Source organism: Macrotis lagotis, chromosome 1, assembly GCF_037893015.1.
Source record: "Macrotis lagotis isolate mMagLag1 chromosome 1, bilby.v1.9.chrom.fasta, whole genome shotgun sequence".
Classification (NCBI taxonomy): Eukaryota; Metazoa; Chordata; class Mammalia; order Peramelemorphia; family Peramelidae; genus Macrotis; species Macrotis lagotis.
Window position 1 is genome coordinate 366,018,908 of NC_133658.1, and position 26,906 is coordinate 366,045,813.

The 26,906-nt window shown below is 35.1% G+C and overlaps 1 protein-coding gene across 2 annotated transcripts in view; it reads left to right on the forward strand.

Moving 5' to 3' along the window:
• FBXO38 (F-box protein 38) overlaps positions 1–26,906 on the forward strand; it is a 123,461-nt gene that overhangs the window by 32,769 nt on the left and 63,786 nt on the right. The window contains exons 4-7 of one of the 2 annotated variants that reach the window (XM_074212360.1): positions 6,726–6,859; positions 12,698–12,861; positions 22,477–22,642; positions 25,455–25,592. In XM_074212360.1, coding sequence (XP_074068461.1) covers positions 6,726–6,859; positions 12,698–12,861; positions 22,477–22,642; positions 25,455–25,592 — 602 coding nt within the window. The remainder of the gene's footprint in view (positions 1–6,725; positions 6,860–12,697; positions 12,862–22,476; positions 22,643–25,454; positions 25,593–26,906) is intronic. The other variant, XM_074212361.1, reaches the window with a different exon arrangement.

The following is a 26,906-nucleotide window of genomic DNA, read 5'->3' on the forward strand; positions in this document are numbered from 1 at the left end:
TGAATGAATTTCAAAAGAACTGAATGAAAATAGTAGAGGGAGAACCCAGAAGTGGTAATGGGAAGAAAAGAGTATTCCAGCTCTCCAACCTTGACCAGTGAAACAGAGGGAATGGAGGAAAAGAAGAGCCAACACTGAAGGGTGGTCAAATTGGCTATGTAAAGGGAGTTAAATCTTATTTAAGAGCCAGAAAGTGGAAGGAGTGAGAAAGGAAAAGATTTAAAATGTAAGCAAGTTTGTTGCCTTATGGAACAAGCATTCCAGAGGGCATAGTGAAAGAGTTGGGTAGCTTTGGGATGTTTTGTGGAGGCAAAAGTTGAAGAGAGTCAAAAATGAGTGAGGTGGGGGATGGGGTATAGGCTTTGAGTGATGATTTAAAATTATTGGGATGGAGAGGGTATCTCTAGTAGGGAGTTAATCATGTAAGGAAAATTTTAGAAAAAATTATCAGTATCAGTAGCATTATTACCTCAGAATAGTGTCCTTTCAGAGTTTTGGACAGTTTAGACAAAAGAGCAAGAATTTGGCGAAAGAATGGGAATGGTCTTCTTACCCTAAGACAGAAGATCAGGCTGGAAATTTGATAGAATGGTGCCCTTTCCCTTCAAAAATAAATTATAACAGTGATTTATTCTTTAACTTTGTTTTCCAAATTGTGAGTCTAAAAAATCTCTGAAGCGGGCAAAGGGGGAATGCACTTGAAACATGTAGAGTAAAACTTGAGTCTATATAGTCATTTATCTTGTCATTGTTTGACTCTGGCATATTTGTTTGCTGACAGTGACTTGTTTATTTTTGCTGCCCCCTATACAAAAGGGGTTCTGCTGTGACCAGTGATTGAGGTGCTTATACACAAAGATTATTACCCTTGGACATTCTGGTGAACTAGTCACAAAATATATAAAAGTAGGTAACTTGGAGCCACCAGACCAATTTGCCTCTTGCTTCCATTTTTTCATAATTGTAATATTTTTCATCCTGCTGATAGAATTGGTTTCAGGTCTGGATAACAGCACTTGAGTACTGTTTCTAGAATCCCACAGCCTGTCCTTAAATTTCCTGGGGTTGTTTCACATCTTTGGATCAACACCTAACACTTCCTAGAATCTATATTTGGGTACTTGTCACTACCTTGTTTCCAAGGTACCAGCGTACTAATTTTGGGAAAAGCAACAGTAGTTGGAAGCATTGACATTAGTTTAAATTAGAAATAAAGGACCTTAAAGGAATTGCTTTCTGAAAAGGAACAGTAGTTGGAAGCATTCACATTAGTTTAAATTAGAAATAAAGGACCTTAAAGGAATTGCTTTCTTTGAGAAAAAGGATAGTAGTTACTACAAAGGTAGTAAATAAGGGAAGTCAATGTATATTTGAAGTTGGTAGAGGAAGACTATAATAGAGAAAGATTGAAAAAGCAAAGGGTAGAATGAGAATGATGAAAGCAGGTACCTTGGAGCAAGAACGCTTATGTGGTAGGATCCTGCAATTTGATAGAAAAGAGAAACTTAAGGCAGGTGTAAGAGAATAAGATTAAGATGGGAATAAAGAAGCTTCAAATCCCCTGTGCTAGAGGATTCAAAGATAAATGTAGTACAAGTCCTGCTTTTGAGGGGAAGGAGTTAAGGATTGCAGGATGATGGAAGGCATAATATGTTACTGTCAAAGATGAGCTCCAGGCAAAATGGTAGGAGAAATCTGAAAGCAAGAGTGAGACTTCATTGTCAGCATTGTTTTTGTGTGTGTGTGTGTGTGTGTGTGTGTGTGTGTATTTTTGCATATTCATGTGTGCTTGTGGGAATGAAGAGTGTGTTTTTGGTGAGGGAGAGAACAGGAAAAATGGAAAAAAATAGGTCTTGAAGAAAAAGGGAGGGCAGCTAGGTGGCATAGTGGATAAAGCACTGGCCTTGGAGTCAGGAGTACCTGGGTTCAAATCCGGTCTTAATAATTACCTAGCTATGTGGCCTTGGGCAAGCCACTTAACCCCATTTGCCTTGCAAAATAAACCTAAAAAAAAAAAATGGAGGAACTTCAACAGAAGGTATCATTTCCCTTATCCCTTCCATTCACAGGGCATGGTATAAATAAAAACATAAAGACTGGATAAAGTAGGATACAAATGAAACTAGAGAGCAGTGTACTTTGAGACAGAATACATGAAGAGAAGTCATATGAGGCAGAAAATCAAGTTAGAGCCACATTGTGGAGTGCTGAGGATGCCCAAAACAAGAATTTGTACATTATGTGGATATAAGGCAGCTTCTGAATACTTTTGAGTAGTGTCTCTCATGATCTGAATAGTATATTAAGAAAAGTGCTGAGATGCTATTGTTAAAGAGAAATAGGAGAGAGGAAGACTAGTTAAGAAACCAGTATAATAGTCTGGGCAAAAAGAAGGGAAGACCTGAGTGGTTCCAGGAGCTGAAAATACAAAGACAAAGAATGAAACATGTCCTACTTTCAAAGAGTTTACATTCTACTAGTAGGAAGCAATACTTAACTAACTAACTAAATAAATAAAGAGTATGGCCAAAGTAATTGGGACTCATGTGTTGCTAACATTTGTAAGACTCAGGACAGGCTTGTTTTAGGAAATAACACAATTGAGCTTTGACTAGAGCTGGGAATTTCAAGAAGAAATTCAGGAAAGTGAGGAAAGAGAGCATTCCAGTCATGAAAGAGATAAGTCTAGTGAGTGGGAAAGCCAGAGCTCAGACTCTGGGTTTAGAATAACATGGAATTTAATAGGGATCAGTACAAAATATTACACTTAGGTTCCAAATGTCAAATTCACAATTATAAGAGCAGGTCACCTGATAAAGATGTAGGAAATCTCCTCATCCCTAATTGCTTTGTATTTAATATTTGTGTGATCTTAGTCTGAATTCAGAAAGGAATGGTAGTGCAGGATAGGAAAGACCCTTCTGTTCTTCCTTCTTGAAATGAGAAAAGATTTGTTAAATATTTAGCATAGTGCCTGGTATAGTAAGTGCTTAATAAATGCTTATTTCCTTCCTCTTTCTTCATTTGTAGGATTTGTACCATCTTTTAGTAAGGATATTGATAAACCAGACATTTTTCCATAGGGCAATAACTGGGAAACCAAATTGTTGGTGAAGATGTGAGGGCTTCTAGTATGGTCCTAGCTCTGTGAGTGGAGAGAAGGGGATGTATTTGAGATGTATGACACTGAGGCTGTTAGCCTGGATTACTGGGAAGATGGTATATACTTAACAGTATTAGGGAAGTTCAGAATATGGGAGAGAGGGCTGAAAAAATTAATTTTGAGTTGTCTACAGAATATTTAGTTTGAGATGTCTAAAATGCAATTAATGGTACAGTACTGTAACTCATAAGAGAGACTAGGGCTAGATATGTAGCTCTGAGTTATCTCCACAGGACTGATAATTTAATACATGGAAACTGATGAGATGACCAACTAAAATAGAGTGAAGGAATTTAAAAAAGGCCCCATAACAGAGCCTTGGTGAATACCCACTGTTAGTTGTTTGCTCTGGAGATGAAAATGAAGCTAGTGAGCTTAGTCTTAAATCTATTTCACTTAAGTCTAATTCACTTAAGTCTAATTCACTTGTATGTCATGGCATCAACTTGCTGCTTGACATAGTCCTCTTCTAGAACAAAGGACAAGAAACAACATTTAGTTGATATGAATGTATGAAGAATCACCAAGTAAGACCAAAGAATAGCTAAAAAGGTGGAAGGAGAATCAGCAGAGAGCAGTGTCAGGATAATCCAAAGGGAAGAGATTTTCCAGGAGAAAGGAAATCAGAATTATCTAGTGCTACAGAGAGATCAACAAAAAGATGAAGGTTAATCATTTGATAAGTGATCACTGGTAACTTTAAAAAAAGCATTTTCAGTTTGTGTTCATATTATGTTTATTGATGCACATATTAGAAACTAGTGACAAAATACAGAGTATTCAGAGGAGGACAACTGCCATAGTGTGGAGACATCATATGAAGATTATTTTGAAAGAACTAGTGATTTAAACTGGAAAACACAGGATTTGAAAAGTTACTGTGTTAGAGTGAAAAGAATTGTTTTCTTTGACCTCAGAGGGCAGTTACAAAGTAGTTTTCATCTGATTGTGAGGTAGATCTTCCTTGCATTTAGAGATACCTAAAAGTGGAATGAACTTTCCTCAGGAAATAGTGACTTCCTTGTATACTAGAAGTCTACAGGAAGTTTTGTGAACATTAAGATTTTTGCTTATTTTTAAGTTAGACAGTGATCTCTATGGTCTCATTAATTCTAGGATTTAATGATTCCCTGTACTTGACTATATAGATGAGTTACTTCCTGATCTTGAGTGTGTTGATAATGGACCCTTGAGATCATTTAATCCAGTCTGTTCAGTTATCAGAGGATAGAGAAGTGACATGACACTACTAAGGCCACTCATAAATCTACATCTTAATTCAGGGCTGGCCTCCAGATTCATCACTGCACTGTTAGTTTGTCTCTACACTTCTCTATCTCTGAATGATTCTCTAGAAAGTGGTAATAGATAGTTCCCTTATAGAAGGGAAGGCACATTGTTAGAAGTAAAGAAGACCCATGACTGGACAGCATTTGTAATCCAGCATGTTCAACTGCTTCAGTTCAGTTTTATTTTATTTTTTCAAAGTTTAGTATTCAAGTCTTAAATTTTTACTGTATGGGAGCTTTTGGCCTCCTTTCATCAAACTGTATCAAATCTATACTGCATTTCTGATAATTGCATTTAATGTGTTTGATCTTCCTTTTAAACTGATGGACTTAATTCCTATTCCTTCAGATTGTGTCTTTTTTAAATAAATATTTTGTTTTCCAATTATACAATAGTAGTTGCCACCTATCATTTTTTGTAAAGTTTTGAATTATACAATTTTTCCTGTACCTTCCCTTCCTTCCTCCTTCCCCCCCCCACAGAAGGCAATCTGATAATCTTTACATTCCATGCAATGCATTGATCAGAATTGAATGTGTTGAGAGAAAAAAACATAAACTTGAGGAAGAAATAAAATATTAGAAGTAAGAAAATTATATAGTATATAAGACTTTTTTTTTTTAAAAAAATTGAAAGTAATAATCTTTGATTTTTTTTAAACTCCACAGTTCTTTCTCTGGATACAGATGATATTCTCCATCACAGATACCCTAAAATTGTCCCTGATTGATCATCACCCTCATGTTGCTGCTAGGGTGTACAATGTTCTTCTGTTTCTCCTCTTCTCACTCAGCATCAGTTCATGCAAGTCTTTCCAGGCTTCTTTGAAATCCTATCCCTCCAGATTTCTAATAGAACAGTAGTGTTCCATAACATACATATACCCCAATTGATGGATATCCCCTTGATTTCCCATTCTTTGCCACCACAATCAGAGCTGCTATGAATATTTTTGTACAAGTGATGTTGTTACCCTTTTTCATGATCTCTTTAGGATATAGACCCAGTAGTGGTATTGCTGGATCAAATACACATCAAATTGTGTCTTTGAGGGGGAAAAAAGATAGTGCTTTTTCTTAGATAATTTGATTGCAAATATAAATATAAAAAAAATATTTTATTTTTTAAGGCACTAGACTAGCGTGTAATACCAGGGAATTAAATATTATTTCTAGACACAGAGTGGGAAAAATAAATTTGTAATCTCCCAGATTTTATTTTAAAAAATTAAGCTCCCTTGTTTTAGCTCTCTAACCTCGTGTATCTCTAAACTTTTTCTTTTGCTTTCATCTTACCAAAGTCCTCCCCTCCTCCTCCTCCTCCTTCCCCTTCCCCTTCCCCTAACCACTCATTCTTCATTCCTCCTCCAACTTAGAATCCTTCCTTCCCACTTTTTCCCCCCAAGTCCCTTAATGGATTTTCCTTGATGTAAGCATACTTGACTATATATTTCAGAGTATTTCACATATTTCAGAGTACTTTACTTGAATCTTTTTATTTTTAATTATCTTACATACCTTTGCTTTATAAGCTTTTTTTTATTTGTATATTGTGAACTTTTTGAGAGTATATTTTGTATTCCCAGTAACTAGCACAGTACCTTAGATTTAGTAGATGCTTAATAAGTATTTGTTAAATTGAATTTAAAAATATAGTTTCAATTTTTATCATTAAAGTACTTTTTTTTGTAAAACTACCACTACTACCAACACAGAAATCCTATGTAAATAGAGTTAAAATTTAAAGTCTGAAAACTTCATGTATCATTATGGAATAAAATTTAGAGAGAAACAGTGAATGAGAATACAAGAAAAAGATTAGATAGTTTCTGATTAGATCTTACAAAATTGTACCTAAAATTTTACTTTAAATCTTTATTTGAATTCTTAAGTAAGCACAGATTAGTTTTATTGTCATTTTTATATATTCGTGTTTTGGTATGAAACATATAAAATCTGTGCTGTTATCTAAAACTATTGCATTTATGACCCTGTTATTGACTCCGGGACCATAATTTAGGCATTGTTAGTTACCTGGTGGTAGTTCCTCAAATTTTATACATAGTACATAGGAAGAAATAAACAAATCCATGTGTTAGGCATATAAATCCAGATCTATAATGTGAACAGCAGGCATAAGACATCTATGTTTGGTACAGGTACTATATGTTTTTGTTTAATTAAAGAAGGGAGAAAAGGATAAAAATGTAACCCATTAATCAATGGGAAATACTTATTCACTTGATAAATGTGAGTTTCTTTCTCTCACAAAGGTACCTCCCTCTGCAGGATATCATGTGTATGGAATGCCTCTCCCGGAAGCTGAAGGAGGCAGTGACCCTGTATCTGAGAGTAGTGAAGATTGTAGATCTCTGTGCAGGCCGCTGGTGGGAATATATGCCAACTGGTGAGTGATGAATTTATTAGCTAAAATATAATTGAATCTTTTTATATGATGTTTGCATATTGAGGGAAAATAATAAAGACATTTGTTAGAAAAACTTCCTTGTTTTAGTAAAAGTATACTGGGGACATGATTTGACTTTCTTTTTATTCAGTAATATTATAAGATATTTGAAATAATTCTGTAGTTTTAATGGAATCTTTAATCTCTTCCCAGGTAAGCAGGTCTATCTGATTATGCCAGAAAGAGATAATTTTATAGGCAAACAAACTCAGAATTTGTTGCAGGAAGTAGAAATTGCAGAGTCAGAGATAGGTTTTTTGTTAGAAAAAGTTTCATAACAGTGAACTGCTCCCAGATTGGAATGAACTTCATTGGAATGTTGCAAATTCAGCTTTGAGTTCTTCAGAAAAAGACTGAATGACCAATTGTCAGAGATGTTATAATTCTTCTCTCTAACCCTCAATTTCTGTCCCTGTAAAATAGATATCACAATAACTTATTTAGTGATTATAAAAATTCTTAGCAAACTATAAAATGCTGTATAAAGTTAATTATTGTTCTTCATATTACTGTTAATGTATAAAACTCCTTTTTTTTGTCTTTGATCCTATCCTTTCCCATTTTAGTGTTGCTTTCAATATATTTTCTTATTCTGTATTCTTATTCTTTACTTTAAAAATCTGACACTTCCTAAAAATTCTTTCCTCAGTAAAGCCTTTTTTTATTTCCTCACTGTAGTAATGTTTACTTCATCTAATATGTACTTCACTTATGGCAGCTAGGTGGCTCACTGGATAAAGTGCCACACCTGAAGTCAGGAAGACTCATCTTAATTCAAATTTGACTTCAGATACTTACTAGCCATTGCTAGTCACTTAACCTTGTTTATCTTAGTTTTGTCATCTGTAAAATGAGCAAGAGTAGGAAATGGCAAACTGCTTTAGTATCTTTGCCAAGAGACCCTAAGTGGTTTGCAAAGAATGGGACACAGTTGGACGACAACAAAAACTATTCAGGGCAGGGAGGTGGAATAACAAATAGAGTGCCAGGCTTGAAATCAGGAATGCTCATCTTTCTGAGTTGAAATCTAGCTTCAGATACTTAATAAATGACTCTAGGCAGGCCCCTTTACTCTGTTTGCCTCAGTTTCGTTTTCTGTAAAGTGAACTGGAGAAAGAAATTACAACCACTCCAGTATCTTTGCCAAGAAAACCCCAAATAGGGTCATGAAAAGTCTTACACGACTGAAAAATGACTGACCAAAAACTTCACTCATGCACTTACAGAATTTTGAATATGATCATATATGTGTGTGTGTATGTATACACATGCATGTATATATGTGTGTGTGTGTGTGTGTTTATACATATACACACACATATATATTTGTACCTGCATTCTCTTATCCCAGTTCATATTTTGGGAAAGGACAGGAACCTGGTCTGATTTATCTTTGTTGTCTTCCAAAGGCACTCCATAAATATTTTTTGGGTGAGGGCAGCTAAGTGGTGCAGTGGATAGAGCATTGGCCCTGGAGTCAGGAGGACCTGAGTTCAAATTTGACCTTAGACATTTAATAATTACCTAGCTGTGTAACATGGGCAATTCACTTAACCCTATTGCCTTGCAAAGACAAAAACAAAAAAATAATAAATTTTTGAGTGAATGAATTGCTAAGTGAATTTATAGTAGTCTGATTTTTTGACATCATGAACCATACCAACTAAATCCTCACACTGTTAGATCTCTTTCAAAGTCATTTACAAAACTCTTTCCTGCTTTTTCTACTTTAAAGTCAGTAGAATAAATATTATTGATCACATTTTTCAGAAGAGGAAACTAAGATCAAGAGAAGAGAAATAAATAAATGATTTGCCAGGGTCACCCAAAAATTTGGATATATTTTATTAGCAATAAATGTAAGGGCAGGATAGTTATATGAGAGTATACAGTAATTTTTGAAAAATCTAAATGGGTTTATTGGACTTTAAACTCAGTGAATCAACAAGAGTGATAAAACAATGAAACTAATACACTTTTAAGCTACATGAAGAAAGGTGTAGTATACTAGACTAAGTTTTGTTCTGTATTGGTTAAATTATATCTGGAATATTATATTCATGACTGGGTGCCATATTTTAGAAAGGAAATAGATAATCCAGAAAGCATCCAGAGGAGATTGGCCATGATAATGAAGGAACTGGCAATGTCTAGAGACAGAAAGACCTATGGAGTGAACAGGACTGATAGTTATGATGTAGAAGATAATAAGATGTCTTTTTTTAAATGTTAGTCAGAGAAGCAAGCATTAGATTTGAAATAAACATATTTGATTACAAATCCTGACTTTGCTTCTTAATATTTGTGTGACCCTGTCACCTAAACTCTCCAAATCTCATTCCATATCTATAAAGTGAGAGGTGTGGATATTGTGGTCAGTAAGGTCATATAATCCTCTGTTCCTGTTAATTTAAGAACAGAAGAACACTTGTGATTTTCAGAAGGTATAAGTTGGATTGAACCAAAGCAGAATCCTAGAAACACTGTAGAAATAGCTATTTTAAATAAAAAAATTCAAATGTGAGAATATATTCACTAAGACCGGTTAAATAGTAAATGCTGTGAAGTGGTAAACTCACTAGTGGAAACATTTAACTAAATGATCTTTCAATTGAGGAAACTGAGATTCAGTGAAGAGAAAAGATTGATTCAAGGCAATGCAGGTAATAATTCTGGCAGGACCCAGATTTGATCCTTGGACCTCTTGCTTCAAATCCAACGCTTCAGTATGTTTCCTACCCTTCACAGTTCCTGAGTTAGTTTCAGAACTGGGAATGGAGTCTAGGTCTTTGAGTCCCAAATCCAACCTTCCTTTGACTACATTATCATGCTTATTTAGACCACAAGATTGTTTTCCATGGAAATAGGTTCTGGTAATGTAAGATTTAGTCATAAATTCATTCATTTAAAATGCATTGAAACTAAATTTTCACTTGGTGAGGAAGCGATGGTATTCTTCTAGTCTTCATTTAAGCTATGCGGGCTGATAAAGTCTTAGCATCTCTCTGTCTGCCAAGTATACAGCTTTTGCTGTATAAATGACCTGACTCTGCCTTTCCCTTTCTTGTGTTTTCTGAATAGTACTGACTTTGTGAATACTTGACTCTGCAATTTTAGAAGACTCTACCTAGAACTTCACTAACTTAATTAAGTAGCATCTTCGTATCCTTTTAGTTTACCTGTTTCATTGACATCAGTACTGGGCATGGAATCAGTAGAATCTAGGTTTCAGTTCCCATCCCTCTCAGTAGTCCTAGATACCTTGAGAGGTGACAGGTTCGTGGTCATGAGACCATGAGGTCATTGAGACCCCTCCAAATATTAGTTTTCTCATCTACCACATAGGAATGGTAATATCTGAACTTCTGACCTCACAGGGTGAACTTTCAAAGGCAGTATATTACTGTCTAAAGAATAATTTGTCTAAAGTGCTGAAACACAGAACTAGAAAATGTATAGAAGAGTAGAAAGTGACAAGGTAGGGAGTTGAGACAGATTGTAGTATACCTCAGAAGAAATGGTTATGGTTAAGAGAAATTTTCTCTCAATGTGGTCCATCTCATTATCCATGTTATAAACTTCACTTCTGTGACTTTAGAACTTAATATTTCAAAGATAGCAGTTTAAGAAGAGTGGGACCATTCCTAGTTGACTTTATTGGGCCCAGATGGTTCCAAAGGAGAGGGTGAGGCTGGTGACTTTACATAGCCTTCCTTCACTTTAATCCAAGTCATGGCACCCCCTTCCTGATGTCTTGGTTCTCTTCAAGAATAAAGGACAAATGACTATCTTCCTTCCTCCCTCCTTTCTTCCTTTTCCCCTTCCCTTCCTCTTTCCCATTTCTCCTCTCCATCTCTCCACATAGGATGTGCCTTTACCTCTGAGTGCTCTGCCCAATGGAATATAAATTTTGTTTGCTGAAATCTCCCAAGATTTCTTGGGGCTTGCAGACTAGGTTTCTTTTTTAAGAATCATGCCTTTAACCCAAATCATTCTTTCATTGATTGACCAGCAAACAGGTCTTATTCCAAGCCTTGTTTGGTTATTGTTTGGGCTCTGATGATTAAGAATGAGTGTAAATAGCAATTATTTCTGATTTGACCACAAACCCTGAAGGTCTTCCCCTCCCAGATTGATTTTTTTTTAACTAAGTAAAAGAGGCCATTCTTCACCTCATTTCTTACCTAGTCTTATTCACTTAATGGGGTTTGCTTTGGTCAGACTGAGATCTGGAAAATACCTTAGCTTAAAAAAGGACAAGGTCTCCCACTGTATTGGGACCATCTAACAATTGTTCTGCTCTGTATCGTGCCACTGGATCCAGATAGCTCTGGGAGAAGAGAGTGAGACTGTTAGCCTTGCACAGCCCTCCCTCACTTAAATCCAGTTTATATTCAAGTCATGAGATCCTCTTCCTGATTTTCTGGTCCTATTTGATAATGAAGGACAAACAACGAATGAGGCTAAGAATAAAGGAGAACTGATTTCAGAGGTAAAAAGTTCCTACTATGGTTACTTAACTCTGTAACATTGGGTGAATTATACTTCCCTTCTCTATACCTCTCTACCTCATTGGTATAATGGGGATGATAATCCCTGCCCTGCCAACAATACAGGGTTGTTGTGAGGATCAATTAAGAAAATTAATATGGATTTGACTTGAAAACTATGAAGAAATATGTTATCACATTGATAAGTTCTAATATGTTTTTCTTACCTGGTAAACAACCTTATGGTAATGGGAGATGGAAATGTACATACATTTCTTTGTAATGCTTTTTGCCATTTATTCACTCATTATTCAACGAGCATTCATTGCTTGCTATGTGAAAATTTCTATGTTCTGTGAAGACAAGATCTCTGCCCTCTGTTTCTAGTCACCTTGTATAGTTAATTCTTTTTATTATAACCAAACCCCCCCCACCAATCATGGGGTATGGAAAGGACAGGATCTCTGCCCTTTGTTTCTAGTCCCCTTGTATAGTTATTTTTTTATTATAACCAAAAAAACCCCACCAATCATGGGGTATGGAAAGATTATTGAATTTGGAACCAAAGTACCTGGATTCAAATTTGACTACTTCTTGATACTGTGACTTTGAGAGAGTCTTTTAATATCACTTAGCCTCACTTTCCTCATCTGTAAAATTTGAATTTCATGACTTCTTTTTTGTTTTTTTTTTTTGGTGGGGTAGTAGGGTTAAGTGACTTGTCCAAGGTCACACAGCTAGTACTTATCAAAGCTGAATTTGAGCTGGTCCTCCTGTCTCTGGGACTGGTACACTATCCTCTGCACCACTTAACTGTCCTGAACTTCATAACTTTTTAAATCACCCTCTAACCCTAAAATCATGCTTGTATGAAGATTCTCCATTTTGTAAAGTTTCCTTAGATAGTAATATAGTATTAGGTATCCTATATAAACTTCAAGTGTTCAAACTGGGTGAGACCTAATTAGAAAATGGAGGCCAGGGTTGGGAAAGGGTAAAAGTGTAGACTGATCCTGGTGACAGTTTTCAATATTTTAGACTTTATAGCATTGAGAAGGCAGAATATGACTATGAAATGGGAATATTTTTTTTTTATCAGAAAATGGAATCTATTTTAGGATAGAGAATGTGAGCATAGAGACCCATAGGAGGTTGATGGATATACCTATTTTTCCTGCGTATTTCATCTCTCCAGGGATTCTTCCTGTCTTCCGCATATAGACAAGAAATAAATTTTAGAAGCTAACAACATTGGTGACTTATTTCTAAATTCTCATAAACTTCTCAGGCTTCACTGATTCCAGTTTTCTAACACTGCTCAAGAAGATGCCAGATATTGAGCAGCTTTATGGCCTTCACCCTAGATACCTTGAGAGGCGACGGGTTCGTGGTCATGAGGCCTTTAGCATTCCTGGTGTGCTGGAAGCCTTGCAGGCTTGCCCAAACTTGTTGGTGAGTAGATCATCCCTAATACATCTCTGTGTATCTTTTCAAAAGGAACTAACAAGCTTCATTATTCCTATGGAAATAATATCTAAACTACTTGTTACCCTTCAGGGTTGGTAGGCGAATCTCTTAATAAGACAGTGGATATAATTGAATTTTCTCTATAAATATGCAATTAGGTCTTGTTGTTCGATTGTTTCTTCATATCCAACCCTTTTTAACTCATGGACCATAGAATGCCAGACCCTTCTATCCTCTACTATCTCCTGACATCTGTCCAAGCTCATAAAATCAGGTACAAAGGATTTTATTATCTGAGAATTAACAATATCAGAAAAGGACCACTTAAAATAAGAATAAAATCCATTTAAAATGGGAAATAGCATTTCATAGTAATAATTGAATAATGATTTGATATTATCTTGAAATTATGGAATATTTAATTTTTTTATTCATTTTAGATTAAATACAAAATGAGAAAAAAGAATAAATTCCATGTCTACAGCAGAACATAAGAGAGGATTCAATATGAAATAATCCATTTCCATCTCAAGAAAATCTATTTAATAAATGCTACATGGGGCAGATAGGTGGCACTGTGGATAGAGCACCAGTGCTGGAGTCAGGAGAACCTGAGTTCAAATGTGGCCTCACACAATAATGACCTAGCTGTGTGACCTTGGGCAAGTCACTTAACCCGATTGCCTTGCAAAAAAACAAACTAAATACTGCATATTGTTTTTAAAACTGCCCAACTTTGCTGCCATGTAAGTTTTCTTTTATTCTCTGCTGTGCACTTTTTACTTTATTTTTCCCCTTTCCCCCACCCTGATGAAGGCTATTATTAAACATATATACACATACATGTATATATATATATACACATGTACATGTATGTTTATAAGCATGCATATATAAATATATTCATATATTTGTAAAATCATACTCTGCATATTTCTCCTTGTCTTCTCTTTCTCCAAAGGTGGATTATTTCTTCCTTCATAAGTCCAAGTCTACATATTTTTCTAATCCTGTTACCGCTCATCATTTTCTACACCACAGTATGCTAATCCAATCACATCCAATCTGAGACGTTATCTATGAAAGTTTTTCCCCCAATTTTCTACTTTCCTTATACTCTTGGCTATATTGGTATTATTTATACCAGAAAATTTTAATTTAAAATAATAGAAATCATCAATTTTTCACTTTAACAGTAGTTTCTCCTTATAATATAGTTGAAAGTCTGTTACTTCTGAATCTTCTTTTATTACATCTTTTTTCTGTGACTTATTTGAAATACCTTTTCTTCTTCCAAATGAATGTTGTTATTTTCTCTCACTCAGATAATTTTCTCTTACTAAATAATTTTTTAGTAATTTATTTGTTATAGCATTGGATAAATAAATTAGCTAGATAAAAATTGTCATTTTGAAAAATTATGTTGACTTTGTCCACCCATAAACAATAAATAGTCTCAATTATTTAGATCTGACTTCATATAAAAAGTGTTTATGTTAATATTCCTGTAGTTCTTGTTTCTGTTTTGGCAGATGTACTCTCAGGTATTTTATACTGTCTAGTTATATTTTAGATGGTCTAAAGTAATATTATTGACATTATGTAGTTTCTCCATTATTTCTTTTTTTTGTATATTTTAGCTTTAACTTTGTCTAAGGTCATGATTATTAATCCTGCTTTTTTTACATAATTAATTCTGGTTCTTGCCCTTTACTTGACCTTTGTATCTCTCATTTTTATAGTTTGCTAAAAGCAGCATATTTTTTAATTCAAAATTTTAATCTACTATATTTCTATTTTATCCATTCATATTCTGTTTTATCTATTTCCTTTTTATCCATTCACATATCCAGTCACATTCATAATTGCTTACTGTATATTTTCCTCCTTTCCTCATTATCTTTCTCACTTTATTGGTCCTCTCTCCTCCATCCTCTAATTCACTGTCACCCGTTCCCTTGCCCTCTTATTCCTTAACCTACCCACTCCTCCAAGAGTCAGTTCCTTATCCTCTCTCCCCACCTCCTCCCCATCTCCTTGTTCCCTTATTTTTTTTTCTGATTTTAGAAGACTTTTATACCCTTCTATATCTATGTTGTCATTCTTTAATTCATTCTTTTTTTTTTAAGGATTTTCAAAATTTATTATTCACGGTTTTTACTGAGTACTAAGTGTATAAGATACTGTGAAGGTTGTAAAAACAAAACTTGTCCTCATGCCACTTAAAGCCTAGTTAAGTTTACTAGTCTCTTGCTGTATGTATGAACAAATAAGTACTGGAACAAAAGCATTAAATGAGTACCAAGTGAGAGGTCAAATAAGAAATAATTTAAATAATCAAAATTTATCAATTACCTATGATGATCCAAGTTTTCCTGAAGGCCCTTGGAATGTAAAGGTGAAATAAGACATAGTTGCTGTCCTCATTGAGCTTATATCTAACAGCAAGAAAGTTCCCATAGATGGGTGCAGTACAAATTAGAGTATGATATATGGAAAGTATGAACCTCCTTTATCTCTATTTGGTCAGGTGTGTGTGTGTGTGTGTGTGTGTGTGTGTGTGTGTGTGTTGAATTTTCTTACCTTGCCATCTTAATAGCTCCTTACATGGAATATAGAATGTCTTTCTAATTGGTCCTTTCTTTGAGTCTCTAATTTTCTAAATTACTTTTTTTATTTTTAAATACCTCCCCACTACATGCAAAAGCAAATTTCAACATTTACTTTGAGGTTTCAAATTCTCTCCTTTCCTCTCCACCCCTCTTCCCCCTTTAAGAAAGCCAGTTACTTGGTGTAGGTTAAAAATGTATAGAAAAACATTACTTCAATAGTCATGATATTAAAATAAACATAACCCCCCACTCCCATTCCCCCCACCCCAAAGAAAGAAAAACTTCAAGAAAAATAAAATGGGGGGGGGGGGAAGTATGCTTCAGTCTGTATTCAGACACCATCAACTCTGTCTTTGGGATGAATAGCATTCTTTATCAAGAGTCTGACAGAAATTGCTTCAATATTTTTTTCCCACAGTTGCTATTGCTGGCTATTATTTCTTTCCATCCTTATCCCCTCACGCCATTTATTTTCTTTTCTCTCTCTTTTTAACCTGTCTGTCCCCCAAATTATGTTGCAGCTGACTACCCTCTCTCAAGATCTTCCTTTTCTTCATTACCTATAGCTTCCCTCCTGTTCCTCTGTCCCCTTTCTCACATCCATTTTCTTTCCTATTTTCCTCTATGTAAGAAAGATTTCAATACCAAACTGAATATATGTGCTATTCCCTCTCTGAGCCACTTCTAATGAGAGTAATAAGGCTCACTTAGTTCCCCTCACTTTTTTTCCTCTTCCACTCTACTGCAGATACTTTCCTTGCCTCTTTTATGTGAAATAACTTAACTCATTCTATCTCTCCTTTCTCTTTCTCCCATTACATTCCTTTCTCCTCCATTAACTTCCATCTTTTTTTAATAAATGTATTTATTTTGAATTTTACAATTTTTTCCCTAATCTCACTCCCCCCACCCCCCACAGAAGCCAGTCTGATAGTCTTTATGTTGTTTCCATGGTATACATTGATCTAAAATGAATGTAATGAGAGAGAAATCATATCCTTAAGGAAAAAAAATAAAGTGTAAGAGATAGAAAAATTACATATGCCCTTTGGTCATAACCCCAAATTGCTCTCCAGAAAGGTTGGATGAGTTCACAGCTCCACCAACAATGCATTCGTGTCCCAGATTTCCCACATCCCTTCCAACATTGATCTTTGTCCTTTCTGGTCATATTGGCCAATCTGAGAGGAGTGAAGTGGTACCTCAGAGATGCTTTAATTTGCATTTCTCTAAGTAGTGATTTAGAGCAATTTTTCATGACTGTGGATCACTTTGATTTCCTCAGCTGTAAATATCCTTCGACCATTTGTCAGTTGGCAAATGACTTTTTTTTTTTAATTTGACTCAGTTCTTTGTATATTTTAGAAATGAGTCCTTTGTCAGAAATACTAGTTGTAAAGATTGTTTCCCAGTTTACTATGTTTCTTTTGATCTTGGTTACAGTGGTTTTGTTTCTGCAAAAGCTTTTAAATTTAATGTAATTGGAATTATCTAGTTTGTTTTTAATTATGTTCTCTACCTCTTCCTTGGTCATAAACTGCTTCCTTTTCTATAGATCTGACAGGTAAACTACTGCTTGATCTTCAAGTTTGTTTATAATGTTGTTTTTTATGACTAAATCCTGTATCCATTTTGATCTTATCTTGGTATAGAGCGTGAGGTGTTGGTCTAATCCAAATTTCTGCCATACTAACTTCCAATTTTCCCAACAGTTTTATGGAAGTTTTTATTCCAAAAGCTGGACTCTGGGTTTATCAATAATTCCATCTTTTTAATATAGTATACCTTCAAATTCAATTCCCTCCTGTATCTTGTTTATATATGCTTCTTCTAACTGCCCTAATAAATGAGAACATTCGTATGAAATATCATTATCATCTTCGCATGTAGGAATATAAGCAGTTTAATATCATTAAGTTCCTCTTGATTTGCCCTTCCTGTCTTTGCTTCACCTGAGTCCTGTACTTGAAGGTCAGACTTCCTGTTCAGCTCTGATTATTTCATTAGGAAAGTTTGAAAGTCTCCTATTTCATTGAATTTCCATTTTTTCCCCTGAAAGAGTATGTTCACTTTTTCTGGGTAGTTGATTCTTAATTATAAACAAAGCTCTTTTGCCTTCTGGAATGTCATATTACAAACCTATTAAGCCCTCAATGTAGAAGCTGTCAAATCTTGTATAACTGATATTTGAATTGTTTCTGGCTGCTTGTAATATTTTCCCCCCTTGACTTTGGAGTTCTGAAATTTGGCTATAATATTCCTGGCAGTTTTCATTTTGGGAACTTTTTAGGAGGTGATAGGCGGTTTCTTTCAGTTTCTAAATTGCCCTCTGCTTCTAGAATATCAGGGCAGTTTTTTAAATTATCTCTCCTAGACATTTTCTAGGTCATTTGTTTTTCCAATGAAATAGTTCACAATTTCTTCTAGTTTTTTATTCTTTTAGTTTTATTGTTTCTTGCTTTCTCACAAAGTTTTCTGCTTCTCTTAGCTCCATTCTACATTTGAAGAAATTATTTTCTTCAGTGAGCTTTTGTATCTCCTTTTCCATCTGTCCAATTTTACTTTCTGAGACATTCTTCTCATTAGCCTTTTGGACTGCTTTTTCCATTTGACTTGAACTGGTTTTTAAGATGTTATTTTCTTCAATTTTTTTATATCTCCTTTACCAAGCTGCTGACTTAGTTTTCATGATCTTACTGCATCACTCTCATTTCTCTTCCCAATTTTTCCTCCACCTCCCTTACTTGATTTTCAAAATCTTTTTTGTGCTCTTCCGTAGCCTGAGACCAATTCATATATTTCTTGGAGGCTTTGGATGTAAGAGCTTTGACTTAGTTATGTTTTGAGAGTGTGTATTTTAATCTTCCTTAGGACCAAAGTAATTGTCTTTGGTCGGATTTTTTTTTGCTTGATTACTTCTTCAGCCCATGACTTCATTTTAACTCTGTCAAGGTGGGACTTTGCTTCCAGGGTAGAGGACACATTGTCCCAAGATTTTGAGAGTTTTTGCAACTGTTTTCAGGGTCCCCCTCTGGGAACCTGCAAGTTTCTAAGTCTTCCTAGGTCTTATGGGTTCCTCTGGTCTGTGGATGACCAAAAGTACTCCTTTCTGTCCTGGAATTGTGAGGAAGGTCCCTGCTTCGCTGCAGGCAGTAATCTCTGAAGTGTTTTTTCTCCTTTTCCTGATACTGGGGCCCCAGACTGTGACTTTAACTTAAGAATGGGCAAAGCAACAGAGTTCTGCCTCAGGGATAGCAAAGAGATCTCTGCAATCTCCCCCAACTCCCTTAGTATTATTGGTGGATTGAGTATTCTGGAAGAAGCTGCTGGGTGGCTCCATGCTAGGTGATTCCCCAGGCCTTTTCCTGGTCCTCTGGTGCCAGGTCTGTGCAGAGGCTCCACTCTTATTCTGGTGTGACAGAGTTTTCCTGCTGAGCCTCTAAGTTCTCCTTGGCAGTCCCTGGGCTGAGAGAGCTGGAAACTACCACTATGAATCCAGGCATCCACAGGGACCCAAGTGCCCTGTAGTCTGTTCCTGAGCTGGTTTGCTCCAGTGCAACCCAGATTGTGCTTTGGGCCCTTTTTAACCCCACTGTAGAAGACCTGAAGAACTTCCAAGTTGTCTTGGACTAGAAAATTGTTTCACTCTGTCGTTTTGTGGGTTCTGCCACTCTAGAATTTGATTAGAGTCATTCTTAATACTCTACCATCTTGGCTCTACCTGCTCTTTAATCCATTCTTTTTTTTTTTTTTTTTTAATTTTTGCAAGGCAATGGCGGTTAAGTGGCTTACCCAAGGCCACATAGCTGGGTAATTAAGTGTCTGAGGCCGGATTTGAACTCTGGTACTCCTGACTCCAGGGCCTGTGCTCTATCCCCTGCACTACCTAGCTGCCCCTTTTAATCCATTCTTAATGACATAAAGTTTTCTGCTCTGCCTTCTCTCAACTAGTTTCTTTTGTATCAGTTTTTTTCCTTTTATGCCTCTTTTGTATGAGATAATTTCTCCTTTTCATCTCTCCTTACAGTTTTATTTTTTTAGATTCACTTTATCACGTCCAGCTCAGCCCAAGACTTTCTTTCAAACTATCATAATGATGATAGTCGTAAACATTTTCACATATAAGAGTAAACAGTTTGACTTTATTGAATCCCTTAAAACTAGTCTTTATTATTTACCTTATATTTCTCCTAAATTTTACATGTTGAATTTTCCATTGAGCTTTGCTGTTTTTGACACCAATACCTGAATTTTATTTAATTTTTCTGGGCAAGTTACCCTTGGTCATAACCCCAGTCCTTTTGCTCTACAAAATATAGAATTACAAGACTTAAGGTATTTAAACATAATAGCTATTAGATTTTGTGTAATCCTTATTGTAGCTCCATGATATTTGATTTTTTTCCTTGTTTGCAATAAGAACCTTTGAGTTTTGAAACTTGACTGTGATATTCTTATAAGTTTTCCTCATGGAATCATTTTCAGGTAGTGATCAGTAGACTTTTTTCCCTATTTCTGCCTTGCCTTCTTGTTCTAGAACTTTTTAGGGACAATTTTATTTAATAATTTATTGTAATATATCAAATATTCTTTTTTCAGCATATCTTTCAGGTAGTTGGACTATTCTTATATTATTTCTCTTCAATCAATTCTCCAGATCACTTGTTTTTTGGATGAGATGTTTCATATTTTCTCCTATTTTTTCAATCTTTTGATTTTGTTTTATTATTTCAAATTAAGTTTTTTTATTCTCTTTTAAGTTTCTTGACTTTCTTTTCATAATTTCTTTATTTTCTTGGATGTTAATTTTTAGTTTTTACAAGGCAATGGGGTTAAGTGGCTTGCCCAAGGCCACCCAGCTAGGTAATTATTAAGTGTCTGAACTCAGGTACTCATGAGTCCAGGGCCAGTGCTCTATCCACTGTGCCACCTAGCTGCCCCGAATCCTAATTTTGAAAAAGATTTTTCCTCAATCTTCTCTTATTTGATTTTTAAAGTCTTTTAAAAAATTTTTCCAATAATACTTTTGGTTTTTGTGACATTTTGACATTTCTCATTGAAAAAGGAGTGACTTTTTTTAAGCTTTATTATCTTATGAATATGAACCCAGTTCTTCTCTATCTCCATAGTACCTCTCAATGGTTGGATACTTTTTCCTTATTTTTCTTATAATCCCAAGGTATGGGGAATGATGCCCCAACCTTCAAAGGATTTTATTGTTGTCTTCTGAGATCTGTAGGAGTATCCAACCTCAAGTTCTCCTTTCTACTTCTAAGCCATGGGTAGGGCTCCTAGCTTCAGTGATCCATAAATGATCCTGCTTTCTATGGTCCCTCTGATGACTGTCTTCTCTACCCTTGAATTGAAAACAAGGACTTTGCTCTCCTACAAGTGTCTGTGGCCAGCAGAGTCCCCACCTCTCTGCTCCTGCACTGACCAGGCTTATGCTATTTCTTTCTCGGTGCAGCCATAATCTAAATGCCTTTGGTCAGCACAGATTTTTTTGGTGTCCCTTAGCAGTGGAAGGTTCTTCAGTCTTCTACATAGCCTTAAGACTCCTAGGCTGAGACTGCTTCCTAAACCCAATGTCACTGGGGCTCGTTGTTTGTTGATTATTCCCTATCTGCCTGGAAGTGTTTGCATTTCTCTCTGGTCTTTCCTGAGGTTTTTTCAAGTTGTTTAGGAGAACAACTGCTTTACCCCAACATTTGTTCATTTTTGCTGTTCTCCATTTCCTTTGAGGCGATGTTTTTTTTTTTTTGAAGAAATTTGGAGAACTATATATTAATAAAATTCAGATTCATAATATCAACTGTATACTAATTAGAGTCAACAAAGAATCAAGTGAGGGAAAATTTTTATGATGAAAGTGTTAGGTAGCACAATATATCATTCACTTCATATTTTCTTTTCATAGCTTTATCCTCAAGTTATTTTTCTGATATTAAGTGATCAGTACATTAATGATATTTTTTACAACTTTTGCTATTCTTCATAGTACCATAGGAAGGCATCATGACATAGATATTAGAAAGCTAATCTCAGAGTCAGGAATAATGGATTTAAGTTCACTTCTGATACATAGGGACAAACAATTTTACTTCTCAGTGGCCTACTGAACCTTGCAATCTTAAGTTGTAAAATAGCTGCTTATTTACTTTGGTAGAGGGAGTTTCATAATCAGGAGTTCTCAAAGCCAGGTTCAGACTAAACCAAAGTGCAGCCTCATAATTATAGGAACCTGTGTAATGAATATTCAGTTATTAAATAGCCCTTGTACTTTGTATTTAACAACTATGATATAATCAGTGATGGCATACTCTTCTTTTGTTCAGACTATAGTTCCTCCATACCACCTTCTCATGTGTGCTTCTTTTTTCAAATCCTTCATAAAATCTCCACCTGTTGTATTAAAGACCTTCCTCTGATTCTTAGATGTATTTATCAAAAATACTTATTAATAGGTAGCATTTATTCTACATAAACTTAACATCCTCAATTTTGTTCTGATATTTTCCCTACATCTCTCTATTGTAGAAGCATTTTATAAACCATTTGACCTCCTTGGCCCATGCACGTACAGTCTGTCATATTTCCAGATCAGAAAATATCTTTGATTAACTTAGATTGGAGAATGATATTCTCATCAAGTCCCATATTTTAGTGCACTCTTGGACTAGGAAAACCTGGCTCTAATGCTTATTAGTTGGATGAGTAAGTTGCCTTTTCTTCAGAAATATGGGTGTTATTTATTTCAGATAACTGAGATGAGAGAGGCTGTTTCCCATTTCATTCATCTCTCTAGTGGTACAATCTCCATTTGGAACTTAAAGCATTTTGTTATTTGTTGCATTTCAGCAAATTTCAAGGAAGAAAGGAGGTATATGCTCTGAGTTCATTTGCTTTGATGTTTTACTATGAAAAGAGAATGTGTGCTTTCAGATGCTAATTATAAGTTATTCTCCTCTTTATTTGTGTTACAATACAGGGTGTGGAAACTTCACATTTGGAGTTGGTGGAAGCCATCTGGACATATATGCCTCAAGTTCACATTTTGGGGAAGTTTCGTAATCGTAATGGAGCTTTTCCCATCCCTCCTGAAAATAAATTGAAAATTCCCATAGGAGCCAAAATCCAAATCTTGCATCTAGTGGGTGAGTGGATAATTCTGCTTTCACTTGGGATCCTCCTTTGCCAGGGCCATAAAATTTGCATTCCGTATGAAGAAGACACCTGCCAGTTTCTATAGTTTTCAGAAGATTTCTTGAGGAAGATGAATAGAAGTTTAGTTTTCTTATTTACCAGCTTGCTAAATACACTTCTTACTTTTTTTTAGTCTTATATCAGGCCATTACAGTTAGTCTTTATTTCATACATGTCCACATCTGCTTCAGGAGTTATTTGAAAAAATTGAGTAGTCTGATCCCAGTCTCTGTTTTCTTGAGACCCTAAAGACAGCTGTATTTGAGATTAATGAAATGGTCTCTTTGGGACATATAATTTTGGGGAAAGTTTCCATCAGTTACTTTGAAACTATTGCTATCCTTCCAGACTTTACTCCAAACACTATAATTTCACAGAATGATTCACTAGAAGTTTTGACATTGTCATTGAAACATTCAAACAATAATACTCTTTAAAAGCTTGCTTTCTTCTCTTCTTTTTTGTGGCCAAGATTCTTTTTCCTTAGTTTTATCCATTGACCAGTTATAGACATTTAGGTAAACTGTACTACTCTAGGGTGAGGAAAATGCTTTGTAAAATTTAAATATCACATACCTAGGAACTGATAGTTTTCTGTTCTTCTGAAGTCCTCCTCCATTGTCTCAGTAAGGAGCTGACCCCAGTTTCTCAAAGACTATGCCAGTAGAGAAGAGGGCAAGCTCTGGCAGATTCTTTCAAATTAGAAAGGCTTTAAGTATAGACTAGAAACTGGACTGTTGATCATTTAAGGTCTAGTCTAGCTTAGTATAGAGAACTGGGACCACCAGAAAGTTGAACTTGAGATTGTGAATGATTTTTTTTCATAACAATTCCTGAAGATCATAGTAAGAGAGAAGAGTTGTAATCTGTAATCAACTGATAAGTTTAAATAGAGTTTTAAGTTTCTGTAGAGTACATCAATAACTGGTAACTCTGTTCTAGAAATGGTTGTATTCAAGAGGTTAAGCCTTCAGGATTCAGGAGTCTTTTAAGTGTTTATTTGCAAGAAAAGTCAACTTTCTAGCTGGGCATCTCATGTTAGTACCTTGGTGGGAGCAGCCACAGGTCTCTGAGCTTCTTGAGTTCTGCAGGCTCAGAAATTTGCTTTTATTTAGTTTACCCTGAGGTTCTCAAATTCTTAAGGATTCATACTATAGAAATTTAAAAGATAACACTTTTGTAAACCAGAATGCCAAGTTTTCATTGACGTGAAAGATGGTGGAAGTGGTCTCTTCAGAGATTACTTTCTTAATGGAAGACTAAATTGCTAAATCAGAAAGTAGCTTAAAGAGCATGTTATTAATTAAACCATCCTATGGTTTCCTCTTGACCCTATATATATGTTTTACAGATATATATATATATCTATAATATTATATATATATATATATATATCTCATAATAAATCCGTTTCACAGGTAATACCTCATGTTTGTGTGGTACTATATGGTTTCATAAATCTGATTTTTTTTATTTTCATTTCATAAATTTGATTCTCATAGCAGGTTTCTTAGCCTTACATAGAACAGATAATGTCATTGTTTTATAGATGAGGAAACTGAAACTTAGAAATTAAATTACTTGGGATGGGGATCCAAATGCATATCTTATTACTTTTATGGCTAATTTTTTTCTGCTTTTTCACATGAAACAAAAGGAGTAAGTTCTTCTGGGACATTTTTTACTAAACTAGAGTAGGTTCATGAATTGGCCTTTTACAATCTGGTAATATTTTTATGTTAAGCTGTTTTGCCTTATACCAGACAGTGCTGGAAATATAATGAAATATTCACAGAGTATCTTTCAGCCATTTCTATAATAGTTATTTTTAGTGTAACTTTCAAGGGGCAACATTAATGACATTTATCCCAATTACTAACTTTAGTAGAAATATTTGGACTTGAGTCAGTCCTAACTCAAATCTTTGCTTTCAGTCCTTTCATATCAGAACAGCCCTCTTTCTTCATTCACTTCTTCCTTCCTGTCCCCAAGCACAATGATTTGCTTTTCTATTTTGATTTCCATAAAGAAAGGGGGGTTGGTATTCAAGGGAACCCTGAGGTTCTCAAACTTAAGGATTCACACTATAGAAATTTAATACCCTTTTGTAAAAGATGAATCCTTCCTTAAATATTCCTACCTTCTATCTGATGAAATAATTTCTCCTCCTCAGATTTCTTTTTTTTTTTTTGCAAGGCAGTGGGATTAAATAGCTTGCCCAAGGACACGCAGCTAGATAATTATTAAGGGTCTGAGGTTGGATTTGAATTCAGGTCCTCCTGACTCCAGGACCAGTGCTCTATCCACTGTGCCACCTAGCTGCCCCTCCTCCTCAGAATTCTTACAATGATTTGTCTCTCACATTCTACCGTTTGTACTTATTTATATATGTATTATATGTCCTTTCCCCTATGCCATATAAGGCTGTGTGCCCTTTGAAAGTAAGGACTAGGCCATTTTTCATCTACATCTTCAGTGCTTTCTACATTGCTAAATTATTTTAAAAAAATTTTAAAAATTAATATGCAGATTAGTTTCAGAAAAGAACCAAAAAATGAACATCTTAACAGATGTCTCTCTTAAAGTAAATATATCCATGTTGTTGAGAATTGTTTTAAATAGACCATGCTTAATATGCATTGGTTATGAACTGCAGATGTTGAAGTCTTTCAGAATGAAGTTCACTTAGATAAAACATTCTTGAACTTCCTTGTGGAATAAGGCATTTGATTTTAATGAATTCTTAACTCCTTTTTTTCCTAGGGGTGAATGTTCCTGAAATTCCTTGTATCCCAATGCTAAGGCACCTTTATTTGAAGTGGGTGAGACTCACCAAGCCCCAGCCTTTTAAAGATTTCCTTTGTATCAGCTTACGCACTTTTGTCATGAGGAACTGTGCAGGTAATCATATGATTGAATAACAGAATTATAGTAAGTTACACATATTTAAAGACTCCTAGAATAAAATTAATTGTTATACTCATATATTGAAATAAATAAAACATTATTGTGCATTATTGGATATTACTTCTTGAAGATAAAGACATTCATAGTTTTAGAGTTAGTAGGAATGTTAGAGATCATCTAATTCAGCCATTTCTTTTGTCTTTTTTAACTTGGTGAGGGAAATTGAGGCCCAGAGATGTGAAATAGTTTTCCAAAGTCACACATATAATAAGTGGGATTGAGGTTTGAACCAGGTTCTCTTATTTCATTTTAACGTTTTTGTATTCCATCAATCTTCCCTTTTTTTTTCATTTCAAAGAAGTTAGGAGAAATCATGAAAAGTATACTTAGTCTTTTTTTTCAGTCTCTAAATATTTTGATTTTCCAATTACATGTATGAACAATTTAAAAAATTTTTAGTTCGACATTCTCTTCCTCCCTACTCCTGTCCTCTGTCATTGAGAGGGCAAGTAGTTTGACATGTTAGATATATATAATCATGCAAAATATTCCCATATAAATTATGTTGTGAAACAAAAAAGATATGCACAAAAATAAATGAATGAATAAATAAATAGAATGCTTTGCTGAGAAGAGCTATTCACAGTTGATTTACTGCTGTTGTGATATTTAATGCTTTCCTTGTTGAGCTTACTTCACTTTGCATCATTTTACGTAATTCTTTTCCAGGTTTTTGGAAAGCATCCGACCTGCCATTTATTATAGCAAAATAATATTCCATTACAATCATATACTACAACTTTTTTAGCCATTCCCTGATTGATGGACATCTCATCAATTCCCAATTCTTTGCCACCACCAAAAAGAGCTATAGGTCTATTTTCTTTTTTAAATTCTCTTTGGTAAACAAACTTAATAGTAATATTTCTGGGTCAAATGGTATGGTATATACAGTTTTACAGCCCTTTGGAAATAGTTGCAAATTAATCTCCAAAATAGTTGGAGAAGTTCACAACTCCACCAACAGTGCATTAGTGACCCAGTTTTCACACATTCCCTCCATTTTTCTTTTCTGCCATATTATCCAATCTTATAGATTTAAGGTAATAATAGTTGGTTTTTTTTTTAGGTTTTTGCAAGGCAAATGGGGTTAAGTGGCTTGCCCAAGGCCACACAGCTAGGTAATTATTAAGTGTCTGAGACCAGATTTGAACCCAGGTACTCCTGACTCCAAGGCTGGTGCTTTATCTACTACGCCACCTAGCCGCCTCTCAGAGTTGTTTCAATATACGTTTCTGTAATCATAGT